Source organism: Ranitomeya variabilis, chromosome 4, assembly GCF_051348905.1.
Source record: "Ranitomeya variabilis isolate aRanVar5 chromosome 4, aRanVar5.hap1, whole genome shotgun sequence".
NCBI lineage: Eukaryota > Metazoa > Chordata > Amphibia > Anura > Dendrobatidae > Ranitomeya > Ranitomeya variabilis.
The window spans coordinates 650,972,684-650,990,319 of record NC_135235.1 but is presented as its reverse complement, the minus strand read 5'-3'; the positions used below and the strand labels follow the sequence as shown (position 1 = coordinate 650,990,319).

The 17,636-nt window shown below is 45.8% G+C and overlaps 2 protein-coding genes across 2 annotated transcripts in view; both read right to left on the bottom strand.

The window, feature by feature from the left end:
* LOC143766170 (oocyte zinc finger protein XlCOF7.1-like) overlaps positions 1-17,636 on the bottom strand; it is a 235,386-nt gene that overhangs the window by 174,199 nt on the left and 43,551 nt on the right. The gene's annotated exons all lie outside the window — the stretch shown is intronic.
* The window catches only part of LOC143767043 (uncharacterized), a 75,425-nt gene that overhangs the window by 27,003 nt on the left and 30,786 nt on the right, over positions 1-17,636 (bottom strand). The window contains exon 9 of the mRNA XM_077255065.1: positions 7,224-8,217. Within this exon, the coding sequence (XP_077111180.1) occupies positions 7,224-8,217 (994 nt within the window). The remainder of the gene's footprint in view (positions 1-7,223; positions 8,218-17,636) is intronic.

The window sequence follows — 17,636 nt, the reverse complement described above, 5'->3', positions numbered from 1 at the left end:
GGCTGTGCGTGGCTGTGCTGAGGGCGGGCGGCTGTGCGTGGCTGTGCTGAGTACGGGCGGCTGTGCTGAGTGCCGGCGGCTGTGCGTGGCGGTGCTGAGTGCGGGCGGCTGTGCATGGCGGTGCTGAGTGCGGGCGGCTGTGCGTGGCTGTGCTGAGTGCGGGTGGCTGTGCGTGGCGGTGCTGAGTGCGGGCGGCGGCTGTGCGTGGCTGTGTTGAGTGCCGGCGGCTGTGCGTGGCTGTGCTGAGTGCCGGCGGCTGTGCTGAGTGCCGGCGGCTGTGCGTGGCTGTGCTGAGTGCGGGCGGCGGTGCTGAGTGCGGGCGGCTGTGCGTGGCGGCGGCGAGTGTGGGCGGCTGTGCGTGATGGCGGTGAGTGCGGGTGGCTGTGCGTGGCGGCGGCGAGTGTGGGCGGCTGTGCGTGATGGCGGTGAGTGCGGGTGGCTGTGCGTGGCGGCGGTGAGAGCGGGCGGCTGTGCGTGGCGGCGGCGAGTGTGGGCGGCTGTGCGTGATGGCGGTGAGTGCGGGTGGCTGTGCGTGGCGGCGGTGAGAGCGGGCGGCTGTGCGTGGCGGCGGTGAGTGCGGGCGGCTGTGCATGGCGGTGCTGAGTGCGGGCGGCTGTGCGTGGCTGTGCTGAGTGCGGGTGGCTGTGCGTGGCGGTGCTGAGTGCGGGCGGCGGCTGTGCGTGGCTGTGCTGAGTGCCGGCGGCTGTGCGTGGCTGTGTTGAGTGCCGGCGGCTGTGCGTGGCTGTGCTGAGTGCCGGCGGCTGTGCTGAGTGCCGGCGGCTGTGCGTGGCTGTGCTGAGTGCGGGCGGCGGTGCTGAGTGCGGGCGGCTGTGCGTGGCGGCGGCGAGTGTGGGCGGCTGTGCGTGATGGCGGTGAGTGCGGGTGGCTGTGCGTGGCGGCGGCGAGTGTGGGCGGCTGTGCGTGATGGCGGTGAGTGCGGGTGGCTGTGCGTGGCGGCGGTGAGAGCGGGCGGCTGTGCGTGGCGGCGGCGAGTGTGGGCGGCTGTGCGTGATGGCGGTGAGTGCGGGTGGCTGTGCGTGGCGGCGGTGAGAGCGGGCGGCTGTGCGTGGCGGCGGTGAGTGCGGGCGGCGGTGAGTTCGGGCGGCTGTGCGTGGCGGCGGTGAGTGCGGGCGGCTGTGCGTGCCGGCAGTGAGTGCGGGCGGCTGTGCGTGGCTGTGCTGGGCGCCGAGTACTGGGGGCCTGAGCAGGCGGGGACACCGGCGCACTGTGGGGGTAAGGTGCCGGAGTCGCCGCCAGCTCAGGCCCCCGGCACTTGCTATATTTACCTGTCCCCCGTTCCATTCCACTGCTGCGCGCCTCTCTGTCTTCCGGGGTCCTCTGCCTGTGACTGTTCAGTCAGAGGGCGGCGCGCATTAAGCGCGTCATCGCGCCCTCTGAACTGAACGTCGCAGGCAGAGGAGGAGGTGGAGGACGGAGTAGCACGCATCGGTGGAACAGAGGACAGGTAAATATAGCATACTCACCCTCCTGGCTCGTCCCTGCTTCTCCATTGGAGATCGCGGTGTGCGTGCAGTGCTTACGCACACCACGATCTCCTGGGAGCGTCGCTCTGTGGGGTCCAGACTGCGGCGGCGCTTGCGCTTGCGCAGTCTATAAAGGCTTCGGACAGAGTGACGCTCCCAGCGTTATATTATAGATATATACAGCTCTGGCAAAAATAAAGAGACCACTGAAAAATGTTCAGTTTGTCTGTTTTTTTTTCTCTTTATAGGTATATTTTTGAGTAAAATGTAAATTGCTCTTTTATTCTACAAACTACTGACAACATGTATTGAAATTTCCAAGCACTAAATTTTGTATTTATTTTCAGAAAATGAGAAATGTTCAAAATAACAAAAAAAATGCAGTGCTTGCAGACCTCAAATAATGCTAAGAAAGCAAGTTCATAATCATTTAGAAATAACAATGCTAATGTTTTAACTCAAGAAGAGTTCAGAAATAAATATTTTGTGGAAGAACCATGATTTTTAATCACAGCTTTCATGTGCTTTGGCATGCTTTCCACCAGTCTATCACACTGCTTTTGGGTGACCTTATGCCACGCCTGGTACAAAAATTTAAGCAGTTTTTCTTGTGACTATCCACCTTCCTCTTGATTACATTCCAGAGGTTTTCAATGGGGTTCAGGTCTGGAGATTGGGCTGGCCAAGACAGGGATTTGATGTGGTGGTCCTTCATCCACACAGTGATTGACCTAGCTGTGTGGTATGGCGCATTGTCCTGCTGGAAAAAACAGTCCTCAGAGTTGGGAAACATTGCCTGAGCAGAAGGAATCAACTGTTTTTCCAGGATAACCTTGTATGTAGCTTGATTCATACGTCCTTCGTAAAGATTAACCTGCCCAATTCCAGCCTTGCTGAAGCATCCCCAGATCATCACCGATCCTCCACCAAATTTCACAGTGGGTGCAAGACACTGTAGCTTGTACACCTCTCCAGGTCTCCATCTAACCATTAGATGACCAGGTGTTGGGCAAAGCTGAAAATGAGACTCATCAGAGAAAATTTCCTTACTCCAGTCCTCTATGGTCCAATCTTTATGGTCTTTGGCAAACTTCAGCCTGGCTCTCCTTTGCTTCTTATTGATGAAAGGCTTTTTTCTACCTTTACATCACTTGAGACCTAACTATAGGAACCTGTTACGAATAGTGATGAGTGAGTGTACTCGTTGCTCGGGTTTTCCCGAGCACGATCGGGTGACCTCTGAGTATTTATGACTCTTCAGAGATTTAGTTTTCATTGCGGCAGCTGAATGATTTACAGCTACTAGCCAGGCTGAGTACATGTGGGGGTTGCCTGGTTGCTAGGGAATCCCCACATGTAATCAAGCAGGCTAGTAACTGTAAATCATTCAGCTGCCGCGATGAAAACTAAATCTCCGAGCAGTCATAAATACTCGGAGGTCACCCGAGCAACAAGTACACTCGCTCATAACTAGTTATGAACTGTTCTTGCAGTGCACTTCACCCCAGCTGCCATTTGGCATTCCTTTTGTAGGTCACTTGATGTCATCCTGCGGTTGCTGAGTGATATTCGAATAAGATGATGGTCATCCTGGTCAGTGGAGATTCGTTTGCGCCCTCTGCCTGTCTGTAGCTTTGTTGTCCCCAATGTCTGCTGCTTGACCTTGTTGTAATGGACTGCCATCTTAGAAATTTTAAAGATGGAGGCAACATGACGCTCGTTGTGTCCCTCTGGTAGTAAAGCCAGAATTGAGCCCTTCTTTTCCTCACTTAAGACTTTTCTTTTCAACACCTTTGGCATGGTTAAAAGTTATTTTTTTCATTCCTATTACTTTTGGGAAATTACTAGCACTTGTTTTGCCATCCAGCTTGTCATATTGCAAGAGAATTGTGAACACCAAAGCAGGGTTTTTTATACTTTCCTTCGTTAAATAAGATTTGGTGCAGGTGATCACCTAATCAGAAGCACGTTAAGTAGAATGAGGTGTACTCTGGTTGGAGTTCAACTGGAATGGAATGGCTGTCAGACATGTAGAGAAGCTGATTTTTATAAAACTATGCAGTGGTCTCTTAATTTTTGCCAGCGCTGTAGAATAATATTTGCAGAACAGAGTTCCTCCAAGCAGCAGAACAGTATGGAACATGGTGGACAGGTTTATGTGCAGTGGTAGCAGCTGTGCAGAATAGTATAGAACATGATGGACAGGAAGTCAGAAGCAGTGGCATCATTGGGTCAATGATAAATAGACAGTTTTAACTGTCAAAAGTAGCTGATCTGATTATTCATATTCAACAGATGTTTGTGAAAACCCTTATTATCCCAAATGTACTGTTTTCCACATTTAAGGAAGACACTCTTATTCACTTCAATGCGATGATGCCAAATTCTGCATTAAATACCTCTTCTGATATTACACTGCACAAATTCTCCTAGTTCCACATCCTACAGTACATGACATTGTTTGTGCTCGTGTCCAACAACCTCAGGAGGGCTAGCAATATGTGAAATCTGTTGCTTCCTCCACCTATTCTTGCATTAGTGTGAGCTTCTGCTCCTATATAAATTTTAGGGGGGATGATATTGTTGATGCCATAGTTGAACCTACTGTCATATCTGGTGGTCTCTTCAAAGGACCTAAGTAGGTGACAATTGTCTTGGATGTGTTCTGGTGCATGATGTAATAACTTACCTCTTTCCTCTACTCGTACAGACTGTCCAGCATTACAAGCTATTCAATCCTCCTTCTTCTCCTCTCACTCAAACTCAACGTGGACAAATCTGAACTAATTACCTTTCCTCCATCGTTCCCTACCTGATCTACCTATCACAATAAATGAAATCACACTTTCGCTGTCCCAGAAATCCGCTGCCTTGTAGCAACCCTTGACTCTGCCCTGTCCTTCAAACTGCACATCCAAACTCTCGCCACCTCCTGTCACCTCCAGCTCAAAAATATTTCCAGAATCTGTGCTTTCCTCAACCCTTACTCTACCAAAATGCTTGTGCATGCCCTAATCATCTCCCGCATCGACTACTGCAACATCCTCCTCTGTGGCCTACCTTCTAACACTCTCGCACCCGTCCAGTCTGTCCTCAACTCTGCTGCCTGACTAATTAATCTCTCTCCTCACTACACTCCTGCTTCCCCTCTTTGCAAATCCCTTCACTGGCTCCCAATTTCACAGCGTATCCAGTTTAAACTACTAACACTGACCTACAAAGCCATCATAACCTTTCTCCTCCGTACATTTCCGAACTAATCTCTCAATATCTTTCCTCACGTAATCTCCGGTCCTCCCAAGACCTCCTTCCCTCCTCCACGCTTATTCGCACCTCACCCAATCGCCTCCAAGATTTCTCCCGAATATCCCCCATCCTCTGGAATTCTGTGCCCCAACACGTCCGGTTATCCACCACATTTGGATCCTTCAGACGGAACCTGAAAACCCAATCTCTTCAAAAAAGCTTACAACCTGTAATGACCACGCGGCCACCTCAACACCATCGGAGCTACTGCAACCCCCGACCTACTGTCTCCTTCCCCATAATCCTGTAGAATGTAAGCCAGCAAGGGCAGGGTCCTCTTCCCTCTGTACTAGTCTGTCATTGTTAGTTTATTGTAAGTGATATTTGTATTTTGATGTAACCCCGTCTCATGAACAGCACCATGGAATTAATGGTGCTATATACATAAATAATAATAATAATTCAATCGAGTTGAAATGAGGCCGATAAAGTCTCACTGCAAGATCATTCTATAACTGGAAAACCATGAGAGGATTCTTAGCCAAATCATATGGAATCTTCAGGTCATAATCAGAATCAGCACCAACCAAATTTGGATATAAGCCATGAAGGGAGAAAAGAGAAATGGATTAAACACTGCCTCAAAGTCACAATGTCATCAAAGGTAACGTCATCCTTCTGTGTCACGCGTTTCCTATACAACATCCATTGCCTCTTTCTTTTACCGGACATTTTTATATAAGGAATCGGTAATCCTGCGCTGGTTATTGAGTTTTGTTCTTCCCAAATTTGTTACAGACTGACAAAGATTAAATATGAGTGTTTGTGGCATTTAAATCCTGTTACTATTACTTTTTTACTGAAAATGTCCCAAATAATATTGGGTCATTTGGTTTCCTACCTTGAAAAAGGCGCCAAAATGCATTGGTGAAATAAAAACCTTTATTTTATAGTATCAAGCATTCTTAATTTCCGAAAGCGCAGCCCAGGTAATGAGATCTCTCCACTAAAGTGAAATAATATTGGGTAAGTCCAGCAAGACCAAGAAGACACTAGCCCAATCTTTACAAAGTCTAAAGATCTTAGGTGTCATACACATTTCATAGCTTGCCAGCTGAGATACTGGAGACATTGGGCACAATGGGAAAACGCATCCTTGTCCATTACCCTGCAGCTAACAATTTTATTCAGCTATACTTGTCCACCAAAGCTACAGTACCTGACACTGTTAAACATTTCAGAAATTTAAGAGTTACTATATCTCGTGGATAGAAGGAGATAGACACTAGCTTTATGCGTCTTCCTGTTCTCGTATTCAAACTTGTTAGAGTGAAATAACCTTTTTTAGGGGATTCAATTTTTACTACCAACTACCCTAGATCATGCTTGTAAAGTATAGATAGAGATAGCCCAAAGAGTTCAAACCAACATTTATTAACAATTGGTATCAGGTTTTATCAGGTTTTGAATTACATTTATAGTCACAAACATATAATACACATGTTCGATTGCAAATAAATACCTATATATCAATTTGAAGGACAAGCTCTGTTATACAAGCCTGATAGCAAAAAGTCTAAAATGTAAAGAAAACAAGAATGCAATAATTTAGAAATCTCTTATTGCCATATTTTTTTCACAATAGAACATAGAAGATAGATCAAACGGACTGAGGCAAAATGTTAAACTCTCCTGTGGCCAAATAGATCAAGATGTTATTTTTTTATGGAAACCAAGGACACTGTTCCCTGCAGACCCAAAAGGAGAGGGACCATCCAGTTTGTTATCAGTTCACAGTTCAGAAGCCTGCATCTCTCATGGTATGGGGTTGCATTGGTGCCTACGTTATTGGCAACGCAGACATCTTGAAAGACACATTCAATGCTGAGCAATATAAAGGTTTTAGAACAACATATGCTTCATCCAGACCATGTCTATTTCAGAGAAGGCCTTGTATATTTCAGCAAGACACAGCTAAACCACATACTGCATCCATCACAACAGCACGGCTTACCAGAAGAAGAGTTCTGGTGATGAACTGGCCGCCTTCAATCAAGACCTTTCACCATATGGCACGTGAAGAAAAAAAATCCAACAAAGACCCCATACTGTTGAGCGACTAGAATCCTACATGTGACAAGAAAGGGACATTCCTCTCCCAAAACTGAAGCAATTGCTCTCCTCACTTCCAAGATGTTTACAGACTATTGCAAAAAGAAGAGGGGTTGCTGCACAATTGTAGACATAGCCCTGTTCCAATTTTTTTGAGATGTGTTGCTGCCATCAATTTCTAAATTAGTTAATTTTGTCACATTAAATGGAAAACATTCATCTAGTGATCTGTGTTCTATGTTCTGTTGTGAATAAACTATGACTGTAAGATATTTCAAAATCATTGCATTCTTTTTTTCTTTGCATTTTACCCCTCGTCCCAACGTTTTTGGAATTTGGGTTGCATGATATATTGCACTTTTAGAAATAAAAGTAAATTACTACTTCCTTTTGTGCATTTGTTGATGCTTAAGTAGATTTTTTTTGTGAACAAAACTTTTCCCACATTCAGGACATAAAAATGGTTTTGATTCTGTGTGAGTCTTATCATGGTCAACAGGACTGGATGCCTGATGCCTAACAAGCCCTGATTTCTGGTTAAAACATTTTCCACATTGTGAACATGAATATGGCTTCACCCCAGTGTGACTTCTCTCATGTCTAATAAGATGTGATTTCTGAATAAAACGTGTTCCACATTGTGAACATGAATATGGCTTCTCCCCTGTGTGACTTTTCTCGTGTCTAACAAGATGTGATTTCTGTACAAAACAAGTTCCACATAGTAAGCATGAATACGGCTTCTCCCCTGTATGAATTTTCTGGTGCCTAATAAGATGTGTTTTTTGGTTAAAACATTTTCCACATTCTGTGCATAAGAATGGTTTCTCACCTGTGTGAATTCTCTGATGTGTAATCAGATCAGATTTCTGTTTACATAGTTTCCCACATTCTGAACATGAAAAAGGCCTCTCCCTTGTGTGAATTCTTTCATGTTTAACAAGGCGTGATTTTTCTGAAAAACATTTTCTGCATTTAAAACATGAATATATATTCTCGCCTGTGTGACTTATCTGATGTGTAACAAATTCTGAAGATGAAAATTCCTCTACTTCTATGTCACTTCTCTCTTGTTTAACACTATCTGATCTATCTATGAAAAAATCCATACATGAAAATGTCTTCTCTGTGTGAGTACTTTGATGTTCCAAAACACCTCTGCTGTTGATCCTATATTGCACAATAGTCTGTAATGAATCAGAAGATAGAAACTGTTGAAAGGGATCAGATGATAGATCTTTGCTGTAAAGCTCCGAAGGTACATCAGGGATAATTGCATCCTCTTCATCTTCATCTGCACCTTGTGTGATATCATGATCATTTACTTTAAAATCTGAAGACATCACACGTCCCTCTGAGCTTCTTATAGAGTCATCTATGGAGAAAGAAAGATATATTATTATTTTGAATTAATACCACAGTGATATTATATCAATGTTATCTACTATTTTTGTATGAGGGTATGTGCACACGTTGCAGATTTCCTGCGGATCCGCAGCGTTTTTTGTTGCGCAGAAACTCTGCAGATCCGCAAGTGATTTACAGTACAATGTAAATCAATGGCAAAAAAAATGCTGTGCTAATGTTGCGGAAAATTCCGCACGGAAAACGCAGTGGATTAAAAAAGGACCATGTAAATTCTTTGTGCGGATCTGCAGCTTTTCTGCACCCATTCCATAATAGAAATTCGCAGGGGTAAAAACGCATGAAATCAGCACAGGTTCTACAGTAAATCCACAACAAAAACGCACAAAATCCTCAAAAAAAAGCACAGATTTTGACCTGCGTTTTCTGCCAAGAGATGCGAATCCGCATAGAAAATTCCACAGGCAAATCCGCAATGTGTGCACATACCCTAAAAGTCAGCATATAACTAGTAAAAAGACATAAAAGTACTTCATAACCACTTTTTGATAAACTCTGTGTGGTGTCACATCGTATTAAGTTTGTGTTATTAACGCATGTTTTTATCATAGTGTTTTTTAACCCCTTAGTGACAGAGCCAATTTGGTACTTAATGACCGAGCCAATTTTTACAATTCTGACCAGTGTCACTTTATGAGGTTATAACTCTGGAACGCTTTATCGGATCCCGCTGATTCTGAGATTGTTTTTTCGTGACATGTTGTACTTCAAGTTAGTGGTAACATTTCTTCGATATTACTTGCGATTATTTATGAAAAAAATGGAAATATGGCGAAAATTTTTAAAATTTTGCAATTTTCAAACTTTGTATTTTTATGCCCTTAAATCAGAGAGATATGTCACAAAAAATAGTTAATAAATAACATTTCTCATATGTCTACTTTACATCAGCACAATTTTGGAAACAATTTTTTTTTTTGTTAGGGAGTTATAAGGGTTAAAAGTTGACCAGCAATTTCTCATTTTTACAACACCATGTTTTTTTTAGGGACCACATCACCTTTGAAGTGATTTTGAGGGGTCTATATGATAGAAAATAACCAAGTGTGACACCATTCTAAAAACTGCACCCCTCAAGCTGCTCAAAACCACATTCAAGAAGTTTATTAACCCTTTACGTACTTCACAGGAACTAAAACAATGTGGAAGAAAAAAATTAACATTTTACTTTTTTTTGCAAACATTTTACTTCAGAACCATTTTTTTTAATTTTCACAAGTGTAAAAACAGAAATTTAACCACAAATTTTGTTGTGCAATTTTTCCTGAGTACGCCGATACCCCATATGTGGAGGTAAACCACTGTTTGGGCGCACCGCAGAGCTTGGAAGTGAAGGAGCACCGTTTGACTGTTTCAATGCAGAATTGGCTGGAATTGAGATCGGACGCCATGTCGCGTTTGGAGAGCCCCTAATGTGCCTAAACAGTGGAAACCCCCCACAAGTGACACCATTTTGGAAACTAGACCCCCCAAGGAACTTATCTAGATGTGTGGTGAGCACTTTGAACCCCCAAGTGCTTCACAGAAGTTTATAACGTAGAGCCGTGAAAATAAAAAATCGCATTTGTTTTCACAAAAATGATTTTTTCGCCCACAAATTCTTATTTTCACAAGGGTAACAGGAGAAATTAGACCACAAAAGTTGTTGTGCAATTTCTCCTGAGTACGTCGATACCCCATATGTGGAGGTAAACCACTGTTTGGGCGCACCGCAGAGCTTGGAAGTGAAGGAGCACCGTTTGACTTTTTCAATGCAGAATTGGCTGGAATTGAGATCGGATGCCATGTCGCGTTTGGAGAGTCCCTGATGTGCCTAAACAGTGGAAACCCCCCACAAGTGATAACATTTTGGAAACTAGACCCCCCAAGGAACTTATCTAGATGTGTGGTGAGCACTTTGAACCCCCAAGTGCTTCACAGAAGTTTATAACGTAGAGCCGTGAAAATAAAAAATCTCATTTTTTCTACAAAAATGATCTTTTTGCCCCAAAATTTTTATTTTCACAAGGGTAACAGGAGAAATTAGACCACAAAAGTTGTTGTGCAATTTCTCCTGAGTACGTCGATACCCCATATGTGGAGGTAAACCACTGTTTGGGCGCACCGCAGAGCTTGGAAGTGAAGGAGCACCGTTTGACTTTTTCAATGCAGAATTGGCTGGAATTGAGATCGGATGCCATGTCGCGTTTGGAGAGTCCCTGATGTGCCTAAACAGTGGAAACCCCCCACAAGTGATACCATTTTGGAAACTAGACCCCCCAAGGAACTTATCTAGATGTGTGGTGAGCACTTTGAACCCCCAAGTGCTTCACAGAAGTTTATAACGTAGAGCCGTGAAAATAAAAAATCTCATTTTTTCTACAAAAATGATCTTTTTGCCCCCAAATTTTTATTTTCACAAGGGTAACAGGAGAAATTAGACCACAAAAGTTGTTGTGCAATTTCTCCTGAGTACGTCGATACCCCATATATGGGGGTAAACCACTGTTTGGGCGCACCGCAGAGCTTGGAAGAGAAGGAGTGTCGTTTTACTTTTTCAATGTAGAATTGGCTGGAATTGAGATCGGACGCCATGTCACGTTTGGAGAGCCGCTGATGTGCCTAAACAGTAGAGACCCCCCACATATGACACCATTTTGGAAACTAGACCCCTTAAGGAACTTATCTAGATGTGTGGTGAGCACTTTAAACCCCCAGGTGCTTCACAGAAGTTTATAACGTAGAGCCGTGAAAATAAAAAAATCGCATTTTTTCTACAAAAATGATCTTTTTGCCTCCAAATTTTTATTTTACCAAGGGTAACAGGAGAAAATGGACCCCAGAAGCTGTTGTACAATTTGTCTTGAGTACGCCGACACCCCATATGTGGGGGTAAACCACTGTTTGGGCGCATGGCTGAGCTCGGAAGCAAAGGAGCGCCATTTGACTTTTCAATGCAAAATTGACTGGAATTGAGATCGGACGCCATGTCGCGTTTGGAGAGCCCCTGATGTGCCTAAACAGCAGAAACCCCCCAAAAGTGACCCCATTTTGGAAACTAGACCCCCCATGGAACTTATCTAGATGTGTAGTGAGAACTTTGAATGCCCAAGTGCATCACAGAAGTTTATAATGCAGAGTCGTGAAAATAAAAAATATATATTTTTTAACAATAAAGATTTTTTAGCCCCCAAGTTTTTATTTTCACAAGAGTAACAAGAGAAATTAGACCCCAAAAGTTGTTGTCCAATTTGTCCTGAGTATGCTGGTACCCCATATGTGGGGGTAAACCACTGTTTGGGCGCATGGCAGAGCTCGGAAGGGAAGGAGTGCCATTTTGGAATGCAGACTTTGATAGAATTGTCTGCGGGCGTTATGTTGCCTTTGCAGACCCCTAATGTACCTAAACAGTAGAAACCCCCAACAAGTGACCCCATTTTGGAAAATAGACCCCCCAAGGAACTTATCTAGATATGTGGTGAGAACTTTGAATGCCCAAGTGCTTCACAGAAGTTTATAATGCAGAGTAGTGAAAATAAAAAATATTTTTTTTCCCACAAAAAAGATTTTTTTAGCCCCCAAATTTTTATTTTCACAAGGGTAATAAGAGAAATTGGACCCCAAAAGTTGTTGTCCAATTTGTCCTGAGTATGCTGGTACCCCATATGTGGGGGTAAACCACTGTTTGGGCGCACGGCAGAGCTCGGAAGGGAAGGAGCGCCATTTTGCAATGCAGACTTTGATAGCATTGTCTGCGGGCGTTATGTTGCGTTTGCAGACCCCTAATGTACCTAAACAGTAGAAACCCCCACAAGTGACCAAATTTTGGAAACTAGACCCCCTAAGGAACTTATCTAGATATGTGGTGAGAACTTTGAAAGCTCAAGTGCTTCACAGAAATTTATAATGCAGAGTAGTGAAAATAAAAAAATATATTTTTTTCCAACAAAAAAGATTTTTAGCCCCCAAGTTTTTATTTTCACAAGGGTAACAGGAGAAATTGGACCCCAAAAGTTGTTGTCCAATTTATCCCGAGTACGCTGATGCCCCATATGTGGGGGTAAACCACTGTTTGGGCGCACGGCAGAGCTCAGAAGGGAGGGAGTACCATTTGACTTTTTTAGCGCAAAATTGTCTGTCGTGTTTGGAGACCCCCTGATGTACCTAAACAGTGGAAACCCCCCAATTCTAACTCCAACCCTAACCCCAACACAGCCCTAACCCTAATCTCAACCCGATCCATAATCCTAATCACAACCCTAACGATAATCACAACCCTAACCCCAAAACAGCCCTAATCTCAACCCTAACCATAACCCTAATCAAAACCCTAAATCCAACACACCCCTAACCCTAATCCCAACCCTAACCCTAATCCCAACCCTAATCCCAAACGTAACACTAATCCCAACCCTAATCCAAACCCTAACCCTAATCCCAACTCTAACCCTAACTTTAGCCCCAACCCTAACTTTAGCCCCAACCCTAACCATAACTTTAGCCCCCGTCGTCACAAAAAAAGTTCAATGTAACCTTTTTTTTGTACGTCGCGTCCGCCATTTCCGCGGATGCGTGGCCGTAACTCTGCCCCCTCCTCCCCAGGACATAGACTGGGCAGCGGATGCGTTGAAAAACTGCATCCGCTGCCCACGTTGTGCACAATTTTCACAACGTGCGTCGGTACATCGGGCCGACGCATTGCGACCGCCCCGTACCGACGCAAGTGTGAAAGAAGCCTTAGGCTACTTTCAGACATAGCGCATTTTTGAGCGCTATTTTGCGGGCGCTTTTCAAAAATGCGCAATGTCATTTTCGTCTGCCGGCAAAGTGAATGAGGAATTCACTTTGCCGTTCAGACACACCGCAAAAAAACGCGGCGCTTTTGTCTGCAAACACGCCGGCGTAAAAAGAATTGACATGTCAATTCTTTACGCAGCGGCGTGTCTGCGTATCCCCCTAGGGCCCCATATTACCTTCCACACACAGCGCCTTTGTCCTGGGTGTCGGCGTCTTTGTACGGAGGGGTTGACACCCAGGACCGGACGTGACGTCGGACAGGAAGAGGGAAGCCCCCGCCCCCCAGTGAAGCAGCATGGAGTCCTTCTGTGTGTGTGTGTGTGCGTGTGTGTGCGTGTGTGTGTGCGTGTGTGTGTCCCCATGCGACGCTAGTGCCACCATTGTGCTAAGTCGCCGTATGGGACTACTACTCCCATCCGGTATTAGGATGGGAGAGTTGTCCCTGTGTCCGGCGACTTAGCACAATTGTAAAGTTACACAAAACACCTACACACAATACACATACATGACACACAGTACATACAACATATAACACAGAGTATATACTCACCAACAGCACACTTGTAGGCGAAGCCCTCGATCCTCCAGGAAAAAATCCAAAAATAATAAACCAAATTCATACTCCCTGTCCGCAGAATCCATAAAACGAGTGTCCCACGCCGATCGGCTGCTCTCCGGCGATACACTGCCAGGAGCGAAGCTCCTAGCAGTGTATCGCGTACTGTTCCGGAGTTCAATGACTCCGGCGTCTCGGTTAACAGCAGTACAGCTGCGTTGAACTTTCCCACGCAGCACTGCCGTTAAGCGAGAGTGCCGGGGTCAATGACCGCCGGTAAACTCGCTCGCGCATGCGCAGTGACACACCGACAGGAACTATGGCTCCTGTCAGTGTGTTGCTGCAGCCGTGGAGAGCAGACATATCTCTGGATGTGTCTGTTCTCCATGGAAAATCTTGATACGTGGCACTTAAATATGTGGCAATTAAATACGTGACACGTGGCACTTATACGTGATACGTGTCACTTAAATACGTGGCACTGAAATACGTGATACGTGGCACTGATACGTGGCACGTGTCACTTAAATACGTGGCACGTGGCACTGAAAGATGTGGCACGTGGCACTTTGATACGTGGCACGTGGCACTTTGATACGTGGCACGTGGCACTGAAATATGTGGCACGTGGCACTTTGATACGTGGCACGTGGCACTTTGATACGTGGCACGTGGCACTTTGATACGTGGCACGTGGCACTTTGATACGTGGCACTGAAATATGTGGCACGTGGCACTTTGATACGTGGCACTTAGATACGTGGCACGTGGCACTGAAATATGTGGCACGTGGCACTTTGATACGTGGCACGTGTCTCTTAAATACGTGGCACGTGGCACTGAAAGATGTGGCACGTGGCACTTTGATACGTGGCACGTGGCACTTTGATACGTGGCACTGAAATATGTGGCACGTGGCACTTTGATACGTGGCACGTGGCACTTTGATACGTGGCACGTGGCACTTTGATACGTGGCACGTGGCACTTTGATACGTGGCACTGAAATATGTGGCACGTGGCACTTTGATACGTGGCACGTGTCACTTAAATACGTGGCACGTGGCACTGAAATATGTGGGACACGTCGCACAAAAAAGTTACATGTAGTTTTTTTTGTCGACGGTCCGCCGAAGCACGACGCATCCGTCGCACGACGGATGCGACATGTGGCAATCCGTCGCAATGCGTCGCTAATGCAAGCCAATGGAGAAAAAACGCATCCTGCAAGCACTTTTGCAGGATGCGTTTTTTCTCCAACGACGCATTGCGACGGAAGCCAAAAAACGCTAGTGTGAAAGTAGCCTAACCCTAACCCTAGCCCTAACCCTAACCCTAAATTTAGCCCCAACCCTAACCCTAACCCTAACTCTAACCCTAACCCTAACCCTAATTTTAGCCCCAACTTGTCTTCTCCTGCCGGCCGGCAGATGGCAGCAGATGGCGGGCGCACTGCGCATGCGCCCGCCATGATGAAAAAGCCGGCTGGCAGGAGAAGACAGAAGAGGACCCAGGGACCCCGGGTGAGTATGATAGGGTCCCCGAATCCCCCTATTTCTCTGTCCTCTGATGTGCGATCACATCAGAGGACAGAGAAATAACTGATCGCTTTTTTTTTTTTTTTTTTTTTGCGGTCGCCGGTAAACTGTTAATTACCGGCGATCGCAAAGCAGGGGTCGGTGCAAATCGACCCCGATCATGTTCTTTGGGGTCTCGGCTACCCCCGGCAGCCGAGACCCCAAAGAACATCCGGGTGCCGGGCGGCGGGCGCACTGCGCGTGCGCCCGCCATTTTTTCCCGGAAAAAAGATGGCGGCGCCCATGGGGAGACACGAGGAGCACCGGGGGAGGTAGGTAAGTATTGGGGGGCTACTGGGGGCCATCGGGGACCACATTTCTCTGTCCTCCGATGTGCGATCACATCGGAGGACAGAGAAATTAAACGGCAAATCGCGTTGTTTTTTTTTTGTTGCGACCGCCGGTAAACGGTTAATTACCGGCGATCGCAACTCGGGGGTCGGTAAAAAACCCCCGAATCATGTTCTCTGGGGTCTCGGCTACCCTCGGCAACCGAGACCCCAGAGAAAATCCGACTCTGGGGGGCGCTATTCACTTTTTCCACAGCGCCGTTAATTAACGGCGCTGTGGTTTAAGTACCCTTAGCGGCCGCCGTTAAAAGGCGTATCGGCGGTCGTTAAGGGGTTAAACCATTATGAATACATGTCTAAAACTGTATAATAGCTCAAAGCTTAGAATACTAAAACAAAAATGTAAATTATGTACAGTATATAAATGGAGATTTAGATAGGATGTTTACTGGTCATTATCGGCTTACACAAACTGGGATGAACTTTTCTCTTTCTATTTACAGAGAATTGATAGGTTAGGTAATAAAGTAACTAAATTATCCAACTCCTAGGAATGAAGTTATATTGACACAACACTGGATCAAATTCCTATCTGCAGAGTGACTGTATTATTGTCTAAAGCCTGAAATTTTTACACGGATTAGACTTGGATAAGGCTGACAAATATACTTTTGATTGCTGTCGGCCAAACGATGCTTCTGTAACACCCCAGGTAACCGGTTGTTACAGTGATGTTACCTTCCTTTCGGGGAGGGTGATGTCATGCTTGGAGGCAAGGAAGATTCCCTTTAACAGGTAATACATCTACATGCAACACATTTTGAATCCAGGCCAGAAGGGGGACCTCTGAACCCAGATTCAGGGGAGCTTCCCCCAGATATATACACTGCTCAAAAAAAGAAAGGGAACACTAAAATACCACATCCTTGATATCTCTGAATGAAATATTCAAGTTGCAAATTTCTATTCATTGCATAGTGGAATGTGTTCAGAACAATAAAACATAACAATTATCAATGTAAATCAAAATGAATATCCCAGGGAGGTCTGGATTTGGATACTCAAAATCAAAGTGGAAAATCAAATTACAGGCTGATCCAACTTCAGTGGAAATGCCTCATGACAAGGAAAAGATGCTCAGTATTGTGTGTGGCCTCCACGTGCCTGTATGACCTCCCTACTGTACAACACCTTGGCATGCTTCTGATGAGGCGGTGTATGGTCTCCTGAGGGATCTCCTCCCAGACCTGGACTAAAGCATTCACCAACTCCTGGACAGTCTGTGGTGCAACGTGACATTGGTGGATGGTGCGAGACATGCTTAAATGCCTTCATCTTGCAGGAACTGCTGACACACTCCAGCCACATGAAGTCTGGTATTGTCCTGCATTAGGAGGAACCCATGGCCAACCGTACCAGCATATAGTCTCACAAGGGGTCTGAGGATCTCATCTCGGTACCTAATGGCAGTCAGGCTACCTCTGGCGAGCACATGGAGGACTGTGTGGCCTTCCAAAGAAATGCCACCCCACACCATTACTGAATCACTGCCAAACCGGTCATGCTGAAGGATGTTGCAGGCAGCAGATCGCTCTCCATGGCATCTCCAGACTCTATCACATGTGCTCAGTGTGAACCTGCTTTCATCTGTGAAGAGCACAGGGCGCCAGTGGCGAATTTGCCAATACTGGTGTTCTGTGGCAAATGCCAAGCATCCTGCACAGTGTTGGGCTGTGAGCACAACCCCCATCTGTTTCCGTCGGGCACTCAGACCATCCTCATGGAGTCAGTTTCTAACCGTTTGTGCAGACATATGCACATTTGTGGCCTGCTGGAGGTCATTTTGCAGGGCTCTGGCAGTGCTCCTCCTATTCCTCCTTGCACAAAGGCTGATGTAGCGGTCCTGCTGCTGGGTTGTTGCCCTCCTACGGCCCCCTCCACATCTCCTGGTGTACTGGCCTGTCTCCTGGTACCGCCTCCAGCCTCTGGACACTATGCTGACACAGCAAACCTTCTTGCCACAGCTCGCATTGATGTGCCATCCTGGATGAGCTGCACTACCTGAGCCATTTGTGTGGGTTGTAGAGTCCGTCTCATGCTACCACGAATGTGAAAGCACAACCAACATTCAAAGCATCAGCCAGAAAGCATTGGTACTGAGATGTGGCCTG